Source organism: Gavia stellata, chromosome 6, assembly GCF_030936135.1.
Source record: "Gavia stellata isolate bGavSte3 chromosome 6, bGavSte3.hap2, whole genome shotgun sequence".
NCBI classification, from domain to species: Eukaryota; Metazoa; Chordata; class Aves; order Gaviiformes; family Gaviidae; genus Gavia; species Gavia stellata.
Window position 1 is genome coordinate 16208462 of NC_082599.1, and position 19148 is coordinate 16227609.

Here is a 19148-nt window from a genome sequence, read left to right on the forward strand (position 1 = left end):
AGAAAGACTTCTCCGTTGAGAAGACTGTGGTGTGTGACGGGAGCGAGCAGCCAGGCAGGAGTGCACCCCGCAGGACCCCATGGTATCAAGCACACTGGGAAGGGGCTAAAAAGGCAAAAAACCCCCACAGTTCCCTGCAGTTCCCGTGCCTCCCTGTGCTGAGGGAGTGCCCGTGCCCTGCTTAGGCCTGGTGGCTGGCTGGGAAACAGCGGTCACCCCGGACCCTCCGAAGGCCACGTGCTGCTTTCACCTCCATCCAGGTGTGTTTTGAGGCCCATGCCTGAGGAGTTATATCCCCTCCATGTGGATACCTGCATTGAGCTGCCAGGGGAGGCTGAGGTGTCCCCTCAGGAGGGAGCTGCCCCTCCAACATCCATTAGACAGGTCACCTTGCCAGGGTGGGTACAGGAGGCCCCGGAGAGCAGTCAGGCTACATGGAGGCCCAGGTGGAGAGCAACCTAACAGACACTGAGGTTACAGGCAGAAAAACAGCCTGTTTGGGGCTGTGCTTAATTTTTTTATTTTTGGCAGCATGTATTTCTTTTTCTTGTTGCTAATAAACTGGGATTAAAGTTGGTGTCCCTCGAGTGCCTGCAGTTCTTCAGCTTTTAGCTCTGGTATACAGATTGCCTGTGCCAGAAGCACTGCAGTAAATGCCACACCACTAACCCTTGGTCACTAAGGAGGCTCACATCCATGGTGCAGAACAACTCGAAACTCTTTATTTAGATTTCCTCTTGCAATGCCTTCTGTTCAGCTAAAATGGAGCCCTGCGAGGAATAAAAAAAAAATAATCTTTATAAAATAAAGGCAAAAGAAAGATACATACTGAGAAGCAAATTCTCAGAACCAAAGATAGTCTGACCACGGTGGATAATTCGTGTCAGGGAGAGATTTAGCAGCTTGGTAGAAGTGGAATCAGAGTGATAAAAGAAACAGAGGTGGAAAATCTCTTCATTCCAACAGGTGAATAACCAAAATACTCATAAACACCCTATAGATGCATCTTATAGTAGGCTGCAAAAAACATGGCATATTCAGATGTAAATTATAGTTGTATACACTTCACTGATTGTTTCATAAAGTAAAATGGCAGATATGTAGATTTCAACTGAGTTCTGCATATGTCTTGGGAAGGAATTTTTTCAGGCAAAAGACATAAGATTTCACTGCCCTAATAATAGAAAAATGTGTAGAAGCGGAGCATAGTTTGGCAGAGTGACTGGCTTCAGCAGCAGCAGGGCTTTCCAGCGCTTTCACTTCACTTTCTGCAGTACAGGGTGCTATGGTGCACTTCAGGGGTCGCCAGCACGTTCAGAACTGAAACAAGACGTAAGCACTTTTATCACCTACTAGAAACTGGAAATAGAAAATTCACCAAAATCTGTATTCTGTAGCTGTTTATGTTTTTCATTGCCCAGTGCTCATTTTATAAGTATTGCTTGGCCTTTTCCTCGAACCCATAACTTACACTTTCCAAAAAAAGAGCAAGTTTTTTGCAACTCCTTCAAGAATTTGTAGAGGAATTCTAGATTTCCTCATCTTTCCAATGGGAATTTCTCCCAGACATTGTTTTACTGAACCATAAAATTAGAACCATCTAGTAATGGCATGTTCAGGCACCGGCTGGGAGGAGCACGGGGAGTATGCGAGCTCTGGAGTGCGTTTCAGCAGGCTCCCACCTGAGAGCCACACATGGTTCTTGCACACCACAAAGGGTGCAAACAGAAAACAAACGAAAATGGGATAGCCGGAAAGATCCAGACAAGCAAAAAGGGAATGCTTTTTGCATCGTGGCATAGTGGCTCCATGAACGTATCCGCTGATTACCCACTCTTCTGGGCAGGCATCTCCTATTTTCGCACATGAATTCGTGCTCTAGTCTTTCACCTGAAACTACACGCAATGGTTAGCGCCATGTTTATATTTACATCTTTGTGCCATAAACCCTAAAGGACTATAACATTACAGGAAATATTTGCCACACCATTGGCAGCAGTAACTGAGCGAAGAATTGCCAAGTGGGAAATCCAAATTTGCAAACTCAGTATTCTGGGCTGTGCGCCAAGACTGTCTGGGCGCTGCGGAGGTGACACGTTCAGTCTCCTCACAGGGATGCCAATGTGCCAACTGCATCCCTGGCACAGCATCTTCTTCTGACAAACTTATGGAGAAGAACTGCTACCAAGTCCAGAGGGAGATGCAAGCTGCTTTCTGAGCTTCCTTGGCAGCAACTCCATTTTCAAGTTGTGACTGTACTTTCCGCTATTTACAAGAATAGTTGTTTGTGTTACACTATGGTCTCTGGTAGGATTTTGAAAAGTGCAAAAATGACAGCAGGACATTGGTTTCCAAGTATAAACTAGTAAAATCCAGAGTAATTTCATTTCCCTAAGAAAAACAAAAAGTAGATACTCACTTTTACAGCAGCCCAGATATCAGATGGTGCCGCCAGTGTGGGAAAATCCAAATCCATTTGTTAGCTGCCAAGTGAAAGACATGATCCTTAGAATATGAAGGTTGTAGGGCTGATCTCTGGAGTTTCTCCTTTTCAAATAATACTTTGTACCTATTGTCTTACAGCTAAACTTCTTTTCTGTCTTTCAGTAATTTTTCAAAACAAGAAAAAAACTGAAAAATCCTCCAGTCTTCCACAGGATTGCATGACCTGTAACTTGCAAAATCCATTAGAAGACAGCCTTTTAGTAACCAAATTGTGTCATTTACTATTGCACAGGAGCCAGAAAGAGCACCATAAAGTACAATTCTGTCACTGTAAGGGACAATAGGAAGGTGTGGGCATGCTATTGCTATAAAGAGGGAAATCTAAGAGAGTGATAGAATTTAATATGAATATTTTTTGCTGAATTTGCTTCATATAATAGCAAAATTGGTACTTACAGGTTAAATATTTTTTTGGCTTTATACGAAAGACTTAGTAAGACTATAGAAGATTGTTTATTTTTAAGGTGTAGCAGAATAAAAATACTGAATTCAAACCTTTTGGGGTTTTTTTTCGTGTTTATACATAAAGTAAAAAAGCATGTAAAAGTTTGCTTATCTTTTTTTTTTTGTTGTTAAAAATTTTCATATAATTTAATAATTCAGAAATAGGGTTCTTCTTGATATTCATTTGAAAAATTATCTATGGTGCCTGGGAAACTGATGAAATAATGTCATCATGGAGAGGAGAGCAAAGACTGTCACTCAGATGCTATGGGTTTATGTGGTTACTCTTTCTCTTTAAAAAGCAGTTAATTATTTGGAGAAAGGCTGTCTTGTTAAAAATTCTCAACATTCATTTTTTCCCTAAAGTATAAAAACTAGTAGTCTGCATTCCTGAGTACTTCCAGTAGGTTTTTCAGGGAACTTAGAGCTAGTATTCTTAAGGGTATTTCTAAAAGAAAAAAAAAAACAAACAAGAAAAACAATTCTGAGGTCTTTTTACAACTCTCCTCCCCACTTTCAAATCCTGTTATACATATATCATAAAGAAATTATTATAGAAAGAACAGAAGTCTAATTTTAAAAAAATACAGGCTTCTTAAAGTATCTGTAAAATTATCTCAGAAACTAACATTTCTGCTTTGTATTTTGACCAATCTGAAATGGGACAGTGAAGCTGACTAGCTGAGCAATTGCTACATAATACAAATACATAAGAGGAAATGCAGTTAACACAATATTTCACATATGTTAATGCTTACAGTTCCATCAGTGTCAGCTTTATTTTCTGCCTGATATACACCAAAGCTGGCACACAATTTTAACTGATGAGGTAATGTCATTTTCAATTTAAGGAGCCTTGAGCCATCCACTTTAACTAGTGATATCATCTTTGCAGTTGTCTCACGGGGCTTCATGTAAACATAAGTAATGTGCCCTGGATGGTTTGGAGCAGAGTTGTTAAAAATGACATTGGTCATCATGAAGACATTTTTTTCCTTTGATCTCTTTAAAAATGTCAGACACACTTTATTGTTCTGTCATTTTTAGCTCTTCCTTGTATATTAATATGCTCGGAATATTTCAGTGAACATAACAGTAGAATAAAGGTCTAAACAAATTAATGGCAACATTTTAATGTCAGTCGTAGTAGGATAATGAAAAGTAAATGAGATTGTCTGGCTAACAGCAACTTGTTAACTAAAACGGCAGCACGGCTGAGGCACGAAGATGCAGGGGCGGAGAAAAGCCCTTCACCGCAGTCCAAAAGAGGCCCAGAGCACAACCCAGGCTCCAAATGCCACCACCTTTTAGGAAAAGATTGAACTGATTCTACAAACCGTGTCTGCTCCTCCTTCCCATCCAGGAGCAAGCAAAATCATCTGCTAATAAAACTTAAAACCGGACCTGTCTCCGCACCTGCAGCTTCTGCCTCTCCGTGACTTTTGTTCTCATTTGTATTCTCTGGGCTGGCTCAGTGCACCGAGCCGCTGGGCTCTCCTCAGCCCTCTGAAACCAAATCCCTCAGACCAGGCCCTGCCTGCTGGCACCTCTGGTGACAGGGCTGAGGAACCCTAACGTGACTGTTGCTCCCAGGCAAACTTTTACCACCAATCATTATTGCATATTATATACCTTTTCTTACCAAGTCCTTAGGAATCAAACAAGTAACCAGGGGAGGATTTAGCCCAGCCTGTTCAGTAATCACGTGCTGTACAAGTATGAAAATTATAACGGGCGCATCTTGATTCAAATGCCTGAGCGAAGATGATTTGTAACGAAACAAATTTTGTCTGAGAAAAACGAAGTACTGTGACTGATGTGTGGATTTTGTGATTTGCTCCTAACTATTTGTCCAGCTAACAAGGAAAATAACAGATTTTTTCACTGATCTGAAACATGGTGGAGTTTTGAACAAAATCTGATGTTTAGGGATTCATTTATTATTCTGTGGACATATGTTTGGAGGACAGCATATGGAAATCAAAGTATTGTTCATAAAGAGCTCCAGCCAAAAAGACAGTTTTGAATTCATAACAGAACTTCACAGTTTGAAAAGAATGCTATGCATTATGTATTGATAACAACACTACACAGACAAAGGAACACAATTTAATAATGCAGAATTGTGCTCGTGAGATTTCCTTTTTTTTTGTTAATTGGTTACTTTAGCTGACATTGTCTGCAAGCATAATGGACGCCATTCTTCCTAATAGTTCCATGTTGCCAGATGATGTCTACAGACATAATGTAGTCCATTTTAATTATTTCATTTTGCTTACATCTTTCAGCATAATGCATTTTCCAAGCAAGCTAGCATTTTTCTTGATTATCTATGTTGTGTTATGGTTTCTAAATTAATTAGGTCTCCTTCTTTCCTGGAAGTTAAAAGTTTCTTCCTTCCATTTATCTACCAGGTATGATTATGTTGAAGTGATTGATGGAGATAATGCTGAAGGACGCTTATGGGGAAAGTACTGTGGAAAAATTGCTCCCCCTCCTTTAGTGTCTTCGGGACCATATCTTTTTATTAAATTTGTTTCCGACTATGAAACACATGGAGCAGGATTTTCTATCCGTTACGAAGTTTTCAAAAGAGGTGAGAAAGAATTCATTGTTACATAGCTCATAACCTGTCACTTTTGCTTTCATCAAAAAGTTCACCATAATTGTTTGGGATGTGGGGAATACATGAAAATGCTTGAAAGAGAAAATTGTATTACCCTTGTCGTTCCAAGGTGGGGCATGTATTCAGTGGGTGTAAATCATTATGAATCCAATGGGTCAGCTGCATCTGAGGTTTGACTCCTCTGGGTGTAATGTGATAGTCTTCATCAGCTGTTTGTTTCAACCTTCTTAAAACCATTAGCTTTCTCCCTTTTTTTTTTTCTTCTTTTGTTTTTTTTTTTTTTTTTTGCTGGTAATAATTGCAGTGTGATTTACAATGTCACTGCCTTAACAGCACTGAGTAACCTTCTGAGTCCCTGACTATTTTGATTAGTGTTTTGCTCTGCATTCCCAAGAGATGGCTGCAGGCTCAGAAAGGACCAGAGTACACATGGGCAGCAGATGATGTTGCTGTTGCTTTCACAGACCATGTTTGGGAGGTAAAGGAGAGGAGAACTTCAAACTGTTTGCAGGCATGTCCTGCTGGATGCTTGTGCCAGGAGTTCAGTGCTGGTGAGCACAGATAGCTGTATGGGGCACAGAGAAAGCCCAGAGAAACAAACAGTCCAGGATTAACCAGACCTATAGCCAGTCCCTCTTTGATAACTCTCTTTCTGAGTCAATAGCAAGAAGGGGAGTAAGATCTTTTTTTTTGGCGTCACCTTCCCTATAGCTGGATGGAGATAAATAATTCATATATACCATGCCTGGAGAACAGAAGACCAAAACTCGTAATATACAGAAAGACAATAAGCTTAACTTTATAGGAAAAAAACCCTGACTTCAACATCAATGTTTAGGGTCATATTCAGAAAAGTAGCTCAAAACTCCAAATTTCCAGTACATACCACTCCCAGGCAGTGCCCCATTTTCAGAACCAGTTCACTTCCCTTTTACACACCTAAACCAGAGCCAGATTTTCAGCTGTTTTCAGCACACACACTTGGTGGCAGCTGTACTGTTAATGAGGAGAAGCACAGTAGTGAAGTCTCTTTTCTATTGCATGCTATTGCTGCTTTGCACAGTGCTAATTGGGGCCACAGACCTCTTGTTCACCATCTTCCCTGTCTGTAAATCCACTCCTAGCTCCCAGAAATTCTTCTAGTGACCTTCAGGGTCACATTTTTTGAAAGAACTCAGCATCCAAATGACACCAAGCTTTCCTGAAAAAATATCTCTATTTATTTTGGTGTCTTTAGGAGACTAACCTCGAAACCGTGTCTTGAAGCTTCTTAGTGCTTACATATATACAGTACCATCTTTCGTAAAGAACAAGGCTGAAACACAAGAACAAGTGAAAGAATGACCTGTGAAATAATCTATTTTAGCAACTGAGTGTTTTCAAGAAAAAAGCTTTTACTTATTTCCTAATAGTGTAGTGGCAACTCAGAGCTCTGACGGGAATGTTCTGTTTATTTCCTTGTGTGGTCATTTACATCTCTCAGTGATACACATTAACCATGTTAAGATGGCATTATGAATGTGATTTTACATACACAGAAGTCAGGAAACTCAAAATTATGGCTCCCAAAGCAACTTTAAGTCTAGTTCATTCCACATAAACTGTATATTAAGGCAGGAAAGTTATCACCAGGTACAGTGTTAGAAATGCTGTGTGTACACAAAGGATACAAGTTATAGTTGTTGTGGGAACACAGCCCTTTTTAACTTTTGAGTTAATGCATATATGCTATTCCAAATTTACATTTTAATTTCTGTACCAAATAAAGCTGACCAGTTTACCCTGTTACACAGGGTAAACACAGGTGAAGCTCAGTTGCTCACACCAGGCTAACGTGCTTCATTTTAGCATATTCACAACTTAGCTCATCATTTCCCAGGTATGAGAAGTATTAAAATGATCCCAAGCCCAAGGTGCTGTGGTGCTGAGCTGAAGGCTGAGCTGCATTCCAGCACACAGTATATTTTTGCCCATCATTCCTGTGAGAGCATCCTTAATTTTTGAAAAGAAAAACTGCATTGTGCTACCTGTGTCCTAAGCTGAATTCTAAACCTGATGCTTAAAATGACACACACCATGTAGAAATTGTAAGGAGAGACCAGCACATGTAATGACTGTGACAAATGTAGTATGGGCTTTGAGACTAGGAGCTGCTTTTACTTCTCATCCAGCTCCTTAGCCAGAAAGACACAGAAGAAGTTGAATTCCAGACTAAAACATGAAAACCATATTGCCCAACATTTAGCCCATCTGAAATGTTCATCATTTTGGCTCCATCAGCCAGCCTGTCTTAGGATGGATGAGTAGCCTGTTCTCTAGAAGAGGATCTACACAGTTCACATTCACATTCAACATTCCTAACTTTAGTCATCTAAATTTTTGGTGTAAACTGAAAGAAAAGACAGTGTCAACCAGGAAGGCAAATGATTTTCTGGCTCGATGACACCTAGAGAAAGCAAGTGAAAATATCTCCAGTGTCATCTCATTTTCTTTGCTCTCTCTTTTGTGTGGTCTCTCTCTTTCCTTCAGCTCATCTCTCTTCCTTTATTTCATACGCATACACATATGTAGTTTCTCCACCTCAGAAGTATCTATTCTATCCGGTCTCTGCTAGAACCTTTTCTGCCAGTCTTCCGTGAACATTGCCCCATGGAGTTCCTCATAGCCTCAGTGTTAATTTAATTCCCGGAGTTCCTTCACAGTGTCAATAAATGGTCAAAATCTGTGAAGGGCATTTTAGTGAGGCAGCTCTTCTGAAAATAGTTTTTTTTTCTTGCACCAGATTGACTTGAACATGTTTAAAATAAAGCAAGCTGGTATTGAGATACCATGTGTGAGTGTAAGGAGCCTGACAATTGTGCACTCACAGAGCCAGGATCTGGCTGTATTTAATAAAGCAATAATGAATCTGGCTTACATTTTATATTGCATCTTTTATTGGATTCCAAGAGGAGTACAGAGCACTTTATGCTATGAATGGCATAGCAAAGCTATTTTATCCTGGAACAGCAGCTACTGGTGGGAGTGAGGAGCAACAACTAGAATATAACCCTCCCATACATGACAAGGAGACAAGGGAATGACAGGGAGAGAAGAGATATATCCGACTAATGTGTAAGGGGGTGATTTAATTATAGGCAAAATGTAATTTCCCAAATTGGAATGGGTCAGGTTACATGAGCATTAATATCTACATCTTCCAAAATATGCCATGAAGTGCTCTGAATATTGATGTGATAGCTCAAGCATTTCCTATCAGTGTCTGTTGAAGGACAAAAATACCTGAACTGACTAAATTCATTCAGACCTCTCTCTTGCATGCTGAATTTAGCTGGGAGGTGGCCAAATCTGTGGGGGGTAATATGTTTGGCACATTCACAAGGAAAACATTTTCTATGGCGAAATAAGGGTATTCATGTATGCAACAAGCCAGACTGTTTTCCTTCAATGATCTGTGTTAAGCATTGGAAATCCTCTAAGGCTCCTGACTACAGTCTCTAAGGATGCTGGGCATCCTCATCCAAATTGAAACCTCACACACACTCATCCTCCAGCACAACCTGTTGCAACCAAACTCTGTTGCCTGTGTCCTGCCTATACTCCATGTCCAAAGACCTTCGTCTGAGTCATCCTACCCAAACTCCCCAAGTCAGCTGCTATCCACTGATGCCCCAAATCCTGTAAATTGCTATCCATTAAATTGGGAGTGTCAAAAGTCAGAGAGAGAGGGGTACCTATGCTGACCCTGTGGGAGGATGTGTATGTAGGCAGTGCCTGCAGCTGGCTCCGAGCACACCTGCAGATGTGGGATCCACGGAGAGGATTCCTGAGGGCCCTAAATAAAGGAGAAACGTTAACCATCAACAAGAGAGGGACTCCAGTTTTAGTGCCCTGTATTCACAAAGGCAAATCCAGTGATCTGGCCTTTTATAGCCTTGCATCTTTACTGCCACTTTCCTGTTCCACGAAGAGCAGTGTTTGGAGCATCCCATTATGCCATGGTGGGGACATCGGGGAAAGCTGGTGTGTCAACATTGACATTAGGTGACTGCTAGCAACACTGCCTGTAATCACACAGTTTATCATGCCTGCACTAACAGCAACATTTTACTGGTGCACCTGTGTCAACACCACTCAGAGTGAGTCACTCACCCTTGGTACATGTACGAATTACCTTTCACATTTAGTTTGTCAAGGAGGCATAGGTCACATCTGGCAGAGTTACTGAGTCAGTGCTCCAGGAATCTGAAACCACTACTCCCTCTACTGAATTCACTCACCCGCTTTTGTGAAAAATTCTATTTCACCAATAAAAGCCTGTCAGCCATAAGATTTAAAGATTTGAGCTTGAAGGGGCTATAATTATTTCTCTAGGGCTCTGTCGAGATTTTTGCAGCTTACACTTTCATTGTTCCCACATGACTTTGTATTTGTCATAATTTTTTTAGAGCTGGTACAAGTTTTCATATTGTTCCATACAAATTGAAAATTGGAGATCAGACAGTATATGCGAATTGCGCTTTAAAACCTGACTATCAATAATAGGAACAAGCTCGCTGAATGATTAATACAGTGATTAAAATGAGGTGTTTCATTGAAAAGCCACCTTTGCTGCTGGAGAGACAATATAACCTAATCTGTTTCCCAGCTAACTACTTTGCTTAGTAGCATAGTGTTAACCCGGGTGATTTTTCTCTTTCTCTTGCAGGACCTGAATGTTCCAGAAACTTTACTTCGTCAAGTGGAGTGATAAAGTCCCCTGGATTCCCTGAAAAATATCCCAACAGCCTTGAATGCACTTATATTATCTTTGCACCAAAGATGTCAGAGATTATACTGGAATTTGAAAGCTTTGAGCTAGAACCTGACTCAAATACTCCAGGGGGAGCGTTCTGTCGCTATGACCGATTGGAAATCTGGGATGGATTCCCTGATGGTAAGAGAAAAATGGACTGTGATATGCATAATCATTACTCCAAAGTGGGCTGCAGAAGGCATATTCTCATTTTTTCAAATGTCATAGTAGAGAGGTTCCTGCTTGATTTATGTGAAACGAGTTGACTTAAAGAGAAATAGGGAAAATGCTCTGTAAATCCATTCAGTAAAGTATATCACAGTGTGAATGATTTTTTTTTATAAAAGATGTTTAATTTTGAACAGTTGTCTTGAGGGAAACCTCTATTTTTAGAGGGAATATGTGATGGACCTCCTACGCTAAAATAAATTAAATACAAAGCCTTATAATGGGTCCCCAAACTTTCACACATAACACGTGAGTATTGTCCAGACATTTCCAACAACTTGCACAAACTGGACTTCAGGTACTAACCCTCCAGCTTGAGGAGGAAATGGGTTACAGACCAGCTGTCAAAGCAGAGAATTTCTTTGCCAGAGAAAACGTGGTGTCCATACAATTAAATTCATAGTGACTAAACGGTCACCCAGGTCAGTAAACAGTCATTGAGCTATTCATTCAGGTGGCTTCAGTGGTCTCTCTTCCAGCAGTATAAGCAAATCCAAAGGTTTTATTTTAATTTGTTAATTTATAATCTCTGATTAGCTGAGCACATGTGTCAGGGTCAGTGTTTTGGGTACCCTCTGGAACTTACTTCTCTGCCATCTCAGTAATTTTCCACTTACTTGTTGACTATACTTGACCTTCTGCAAATTCACAAAGTGCATAGCTAGGTATTACCTAAGTCTATTGAGCCAGTGAGCCCTCATTTTACCCTCCACCCAATCTGATATCCCTGTTTTACACTGAGACTGATGAACAAAATAGCTGCATGATTTCTCTATTTTTTTCATATGGGTCTGGCAATGGGTCCACAAGATCCAAGTCCTTTCTAGGTAGGGCAGCCATGTACCAGTTCTTCAAAGACCCCAGCTTGGTAGGCTGCGGCTCCAGCCTAAAAGGGGCTGTTCAAGCTGAATGCCTAACCTTTAGGGTGCCCAAATGCCTATATGAATTGTGCAAACAACTATGTAAAACTGGTTGTGATGCCTTTTTCACTGTTTCTACGGATGGCATAAGCTGATAAAGAGAAGCATCTTGAAGCTGTCCTTTTTCTTCTTAATTTTGTAACTTGTAGCAAAATTCAACAACTGAAGATTTATGTTGTTTGTGTTGGGCACTAATTACAGCTATTTCAGTTTTCCACTGGTGTGATAACCCATATTAATTGATATTTTATTTGCTTTTATGAACAGCAGTGTCAGTTTCTATAAACTGCTAATCCTACATTAATATTTTATTTAAATGAAAACATATGACTTAATGAACATATTTTAATAACATATTTAAACTTGCCTGTTTTTCTAAACAAATCCCCAATATAATTTTAATTAAAGCTTTTATTGATGCTGCAGTAAATAGGTATGTGTTTTTTAACATGTATATGTTTTTCCTTTTTGTTTTATTCTTAATGGGTTTATCATGGCTTTTTTCCATCCGCTCCAATAAATAGTGAAGAAAGAGCCATAACAGTAGCTGAAAGACTATTTAGTATTTAATGCCTCAGTTAGGAAAACAGTATTGTAACACTACAATAATGATGTCTGGAACATTTAATAATAGGTTTATTTGTGTATAGGCCAAATCTTTCCAAGCTGAATTCCTGTAGAACTTGCATTTAAACTGACATGTGAAAAGATGATCCAATCAATCAATTTATGTGTAATATTACCAAAAAGAAATGCATTATTGTTAGTGTCAGAGGGTTTCAAAGCGGTAATTTCCTGGTTCAAGAAAGTGACTGAGCCATACTGAAGAGCAATTAACAACAGGCATTATCAGCCTTCCAATTCCCTCACAAATGGTCTAAACCCAAAACGATCCTGACATCCAATAGGGGTGTTTACATGTTTTTGTAAATATTCAACTGAATTTGTAGGCTAGAAAGAAATGTTTCCTTAGATACCAACTGTTGGAGGTTGCGGCAGTTGTAGGGAAATGTTTGCTGCATCATTACTCTGTGGGACAATCCTTAGCCAGCAATCAGTCTGTCTTGTTTAACTTAACACAACAAAGGCAGAGAGGATGTGATTGCTTCTCTTTAAATGCATCGCAGGATGAATCCCTGGGAGGAAGAAGAACTATTTCAACCAAAGAGCAAAACTGACACAGGAGCCACTGATATGACCTGGCCATAAACTGAAAATAGAAATGAAAAGGTTCTAGATAATGTTGCAAAACAAAAAAAAAAAAGGAGAAAGGAAGGCACAATAAATCTAATTTGCATCCACATAGAAGTAGTAAATTTCTGAAAAATATTAGACAGTATGGTTGCCTTTGATGAAGGGAGGCTCGCCCAAGGTGAGTCAGCCATTTGTTCGTTTCCCTTCAGCCATGAAAAAATATTCTGAAGCTACATCTACTATTAACTAAAATGGGGCCAAGGCATGGTTGTGTGTACTTCTTAATTGCTGGCATACTCCCTTGCACAACTTTAGCCCACATCAGTTTACACTTTTCCAAGCAATTCCTAAGCACGGTTTGGAGGACAGCAGAAGCTGGGGGTCATTCCCAATAGACACGTTGGACACAGCCATCCTGCTTCAGAGGGAAGAGCCCTATGGGAGTGAGCTGTGTCGCACTGTTAGTCTGGTCCCAGGAACAGTCCCTGGCCACTGCCTGCAGGTCCGGAGGGTGGTCCCTGCCCTGCTCTATTTAGTGATATAGACATAGCCATAAAAAAGGAAGCTATTTTGCTTTGTTGTGCTGCATTGCTGGTCACATGCCCAGTTGTGTTAGAGGTTAAAGCCCCCATTGCACTACACTGATACAAACATGAAGTAGAAGGATTTTTTAAAAGTTTGGAAAAAATTATATCCTTCAGTTCAAAACCCCTGTTCCACCACAACAAAGCTGTGGTTTGCCAGGATGATGGCAGTTTTTAATAGGACACAGAGAACAGTTTGATGGAAAATAGTTGTGGCTGCAGCCAGGGCAGAATTAGATGGACAGCCCCCTGAACATGCTGCTCTCACCCAGCTCTGGAAACAAGGTGCCAATGTTTGAGCCAGACACTGTCGGTCCCCCCATTCTCAGCAGAGAACAGCACCCCACTCTGATTTGTCTCCAACATCTACTTTAGGCAAGTTAATGGAGCTCTGGAGCTGCTTATCTCATTGACTGTACTGGGAGCTGTGGATCACTAACTCAGAGGTAAACTTTAGATACCTAGGTCAGAGCAGATGAAACTCATCAAAAGTGGAAAATGTTTTCACTGTAGAGTTTGATCAGCTATAGTCACTGGAGATCAGCATGAAATTAATTTGCTGTCTTCTACAGTTGTGGGGTTTTTTACTTCCTCCCCCAAAAAAGAAAAAAAAAACCAAAAAACAAATGTGCATTTAAACACATTTTCACAATGAAGTTTAAAATGGTAGGTCAAAATCAGTATGCTTCCATTTACATTTACATTTTGCTTTTACGTAATTGCCATTTTTCTGATGGAAAACAATTTTCTGTTAGACAATTTGTCAGCAACTATAGCAGTCATTCACAAAGATGTTAATCCTGAAATGCTCTGTCATAATCATGGAGTCCTCAGCCTACCTGGTTGTCCTTTTAGTGGATTGAATCTGACAAGTGCTGAGTTCCTGTGTCTTGATTCTGCAAAACATGTGCTTATCTTTGAAGCACGTGAGCAGTTAGATTGACTTCCAAAGGAATTCACTGAGGACACTTATGGCCCTGAAGTTAAACACTGGTGTAAGTGTTTTGCTGGTTCAGGAGGGGAATGGTAGGCATTCAGGAATGCCTCAAACCTGGCATTTTGTTTCTGCATAACTGCATGCCAAGGGCACCCTTTGGTCTCTTTAAAACAAAGCAATAAGTGAAACAAACCCTGTTGGGGAATGTTTGAGAACTACAGGTGCATGTTGCAAATATTGTGCAGAAAAGGGACCATGGTTTGAAGGAGGTAACAGGTGGAGTTGGAGTAGGAGAGTGAGTAGATCACAAAATAGAAATATGTGATTTTGCCTGAATAAACTAGACACCAAAAAAGTCTTTGCCCAAGGCACAAATATACCTCTGCAAGCCTCAACTGAGAACAGTCCATTGATGACTTTGAAGAAAAATAGCCCACTCAAAACCAGGACTAGCTTAAGTGATGAATTGCACATATTCATCATGCAGCTCTCTTTGAAGCTCTATAGACTGTCTACTAGGGGCTCAAAAATAATTCAAAGAAGTCTACATATGGTTTAAGAACCACAGGCTAAGGATTGCTGCTTCAGTCAATACCACAAGAGCTTCCACAGAATTACAGAGCAAAACAGAACGCTTTACCTCAGTTGTTAATATCAGTGCAAATGAAGGTTGCTATTACTCTAGGCGTGTTTCTCCTCTGTTGTGGCTGCTTTCTACACTCTTGTGAGAAGCTGTTAAGATATAAGAGTATACACAAGCTCAGTGTAGGTGACTACTGAACTGTGAAGTTGGGATTAATTTTTCAGTTATTTTCTCTTTAGCATCCTAAATTGTGTGCAAATGTTTTGTCAATAACAATCATATTGCTGTGAAAATACTGTCAACAGCATACCAGCATACTTTTAAAGACCAGCTTTAATATTCAGTAAAATGGCTAGTTAACATAACATTTCTTTTAATATTTTAGAAGTCTGATACACCATTTTCCCTTGCTGGTGTTTTCTTGGGTTTTTTTTAACTGAATTTGAAAAGCTAAGATTTCAACTGGATGGGCAAATGTAATAAGTCTCAAATTTTTCTGATACTGATAGTCCTTGTCCAGAAGGTCACACAGTAGAAAAGAAAAGAAGAATTAGTAAGGATAAGGTTTCTGTTTAGACTTAAACCACCAGCTGTATTCCATACGTACCACACTCAGATCCTGTAAACCTTCAAACATGCATATTAAGAATATTCAGGGATTTATTCAAGTTCTAGAATTAGACTCTGCATGTTGGGAAAAGCTTGCAAAACAGGTTCCTTAGTTGCGCCCCCCAGTAACCTGAAAAGTTACTCAGTTTTCCACTATATCATACTATGCCAGTGGGAAGAGGAGCCAAGGTCCCAGAAATAGCTACAGCATGGGCAGTCAAATGAAGTAGCTGGCTCACCAAAATGCCTCTGTTCTGTGGGTAAGGTAGAAGTATCCTTGAGTGAGGACATTTCCAAGTGACTCATATTTGGAGTAAGCCTTTCTAGGGGATGCTGACAAAGTGACATGATGGTCTACAGGTAAAGGCTGCAAAGAGCTTTCTGGGCCTAAAGACTTTTCAGCACCTGCCACCCTAAAATTCCCATTTGGAACTGTGTACAGTCCATTATGAAAGCCCATCTCGGTTCGTAAGGAAGGGTCAGGAAGCTGGTTAAAAAAAAGCAGTGGCATAGTCTACCTACGCAGACAGCAGTATCAGCCCCTGAATGATTGCTCAGATGGTGTTCCCCACACAGCATTTATTTGATGTGGTGACACCTGAAACATTTGGTAATTCATTGTCATTCAAAAGTTTTCAAGACTTGAAAGGAAAAAAATGAGAATTTTGTGTTAGCTGTTTATGTAAGAAGAAAAAGAATACCTATTTCATCCAGTTCTACTCAGTTCAATGCCATATTAGCTCAGTAGGCTGTTTAGATGTGGTGCAAAAAAATTCAATACCTCTTTGTGTCATATTCTGCAAGTTTTTAGCTCTTGCATCGACACAGCTAGCAAAGGGAATAGTACTGCGATAGCAGGGCCAATCTGTAGAAGGCTGAAATGCAGAATCACTAAATATGTCTTAAAAATTATAAACCAGTGAGTCATGGAGAATCTTAAAGCCTGTCTGCTTTAAACAAAGTTCTCTTCTGTTTGTCATTTCAAAGACGCTTCCCTAAGGGAAATGGGAGGACAGAGGCTCAGAGTGCCATAACATGGTGGCCTTATCCTCCTTATTTTCTTGTAGTTCAGAGCAACATTAGCAGCTATAACATTGAAAGGCCATCACAGGAAAGAGCAGGATCAGAGCTGTTTGCACATAGAAAATGCAAAGAAAAAAAACAATCCTGCAGCAATTGGAGTGGGGGCATTATTTTGTGTTTTTAAAAAGCCACTAATGGTAGCAAAGTAAAACAACTTTCTCACTCCAAATAATAAAACTGTAAAACTTTAATGATTTCTAGGATGAGGAAGGATTCAATTCATATCCTCTATAGGGTGTTTCAGTCTATCAAAACTGCATTGAACAACCCTGGTGGAAAAGGGCTGCACTGGCACGTATTTTAAATGCCATGGGATTGCCAAGGCAACTGAAGACTAACTATGGCCAGAATACGGATAGAAAAGCACATGCTGGCAGCAAGAGCTATAACCCCCGAACTCCCTCTTTCTGGCAACTCTAGGGCCTTGCAGAAATGTGTAGCTTACATAATAAAGTTATTCCAAGCTGGAACTGTTTTACTTGTTGGAAAATGCCAATAAATGACTACAAAATTATGTTATCTGAGGATTTTCTTTGAATTGTGAATAATTAGGATATATAAACATTTTATATTTTAAACTGAAAGTGAAATGGACTTCCTAGAAAAATGACAAGGTGTTAACTTAAGCCTGGAAGGCCAGTAGTGTAAGCATAAGAATGATGTCTTATGATTATTTTCATGATTAATTCCATGGATGGGTTTTAGCATTATCTTTTCTTATTGTTTGTAAGCACAGATGTACCACTATTCAACAGCCTAGGGACCTATCTGTAGGGAATGCTCAAGTGCAGGAAGGCCACATATGTTGGTTGTGAATTGAGTAGCTTAATTAAGGAAAAATATTATCTCACTGCGCAGGAAATCCAGAAAAATATCAGGAACTGTTTTATACATTATTAACACTGAGAGAGATCATGTATGTGTGTATATGTGTGTGTGTGTGTTCAGTGACGTGGAGATATACTTGAGAAATCCTTGCTCTTTTGAAAGGATTAAGATTTTCCTCTTGAATTCTTTTACAGTATTCTTTAATATTGAGCATATAGGCAAAAGATCCATGAGGGTGTGCTGAAAGCCTAAATAGGAGGGGATAAAAAGTCATTGATAATAGCCTCAATATGAGTGCAAAAATGTTTTTCTAAGTTTGCTGTAAAATTAACAGATTATCTGCAGTATTGAGCATAAAATCTGGAAGATGCTGTTTGAACTCCTATTCCCAGAGCATCTTGTAGCCTGGGTGGGCAAATCAGGCCATTCAGATGTCCTTGTCATAAATAGGTGCTTCAGTCACACTTTGGAAAATACTTTTGGTGTTTTGTACATGTAATTGTGTGCATCGTTGTCCTCTCTGCACACTTTAAAGGACACTTTTTGAAATTGTGGTTCTTTTATTTTCAGAGGTTTATGGAGTGCTATCTGGAACATTTTAGAAGTAAGATTACTAGGGTAGGATAAGCAATTTATTGTTCACCGGTAAATTATTGATGAGATTGTGATTTTGAACTGTTGTAGAGGTTCACTATTTCCTGCGGAGGGACTCTCTTTAGGAGGCTATTGTAGTGGCATCTATTGTTGTAGTAGAACTGGTAGTTTACTATTATATCCTGTCTCTTTGCAGTTGGCCCCCACGTAGGGCGTTATTGTGGGCAGAACAACCCAGGACGTGTCAGGTCTTCAACAGGGATTCTTTCAATGGTATTTTACACCGACAGTGCAATAGCAAAAGAGGGATTCTCAGCAAACTACAGCGTGTCGCAGAGCAGTGTATCAGAAGGTCAGTATTTATCTATCCTGCAGAGCTTCTTGGAAAATATTGTCTGTCTTCTTGCATACCAGTTGTTGCATGAAACTTTAAGGAAACCTTATATAAAAAAGATGGTGTGGAAGGGTTGGTTATGGTTTGCTTTTTTCTTTTTTTTTTTTTTAAAGAACAGCTGCCCTTTGAAAAGCAATAGAAGAAGCAGAATTCTCCTTACAGTTTTATTCTGCAGTATTGCCAGGAAGTTGGGATAATTATTGTGAAAAACTGTGCTGACCAAGGAAACGTAGGAATGCAGAGCAATTGAACACTTGCATTAAAACAATGAAACATGAACAATGAATGAACTATCCAAAGCCTTCTTTTATTACATGGAATAAGCTTTGATGATCTATTTCTTGAATAAAAAGAACCCGTTTAATATATGTGCTCTTGTTAAACCATTTCATAAACCATGTAAGCTTTGTTCTCTGTCTCATATTTTTTCCCCAGTTGCCTCATTTTCATGCTTACCCTTTGGGCAGAGAATGAAACAAAGTGAGGGAGACGCATGAGAATAATGGGCTGTGTTACACCATGTCCTTGCAGATTTCCTTCCTTTGCTCAATGATAAAACGCACACTTTAAATCAAACTCTCTCTCCTTTCTGCAACTTACTGAGTTTTGAGCAGATTCACCTAGATTTGATGTACTTGTTTAGTCAAAGAAGGAACAAAAGAAAAATGAGTAAACTGAAATTATCCCTGTTACTCCCCACCTCTCCTCTGCCCCTTGCCTCTTTAATAGCTTTCTTGTATGTGCATATCCAAGAAGAGGGAATAGGACATACCTCAGCCTCTGTGGATGGGAAGCATCCTTCTCCATCTCTCTCAGATTGTACC

At 39.7% G+C, this 19148-nt stretch overlaps 1 protein-coding gene across 4 annotated transcripts in view; it reads left to right on the forward strand.

The window, feature by feature from the left end:
* The window catches only part of NRP1 (neuropilin 1), a 113906-nt gene that overhangs the window by 41499 nt on the left and 53259 nt on the right, over nt 1-19148 (forward strand). For all 4 annotated transcript variants that reach the window (XM_059819030.1, XM_059819031.1, XM_059819032.1 and 1 more), the window contains exons 3-5: nt 5364-5545; nt 10284-10511; nt 18127-18282. In XM_059819030.1, the coding sequence (XP_059675013.1) occupies nt 5364-5545; nt 10284-10511; nt 18127-18282 (566 nt within the window). The remainder of the gene's footprint in view (nt 1-5363; nt 5546-10283; nt 10512-18126; nt 18283-19148) is intronic.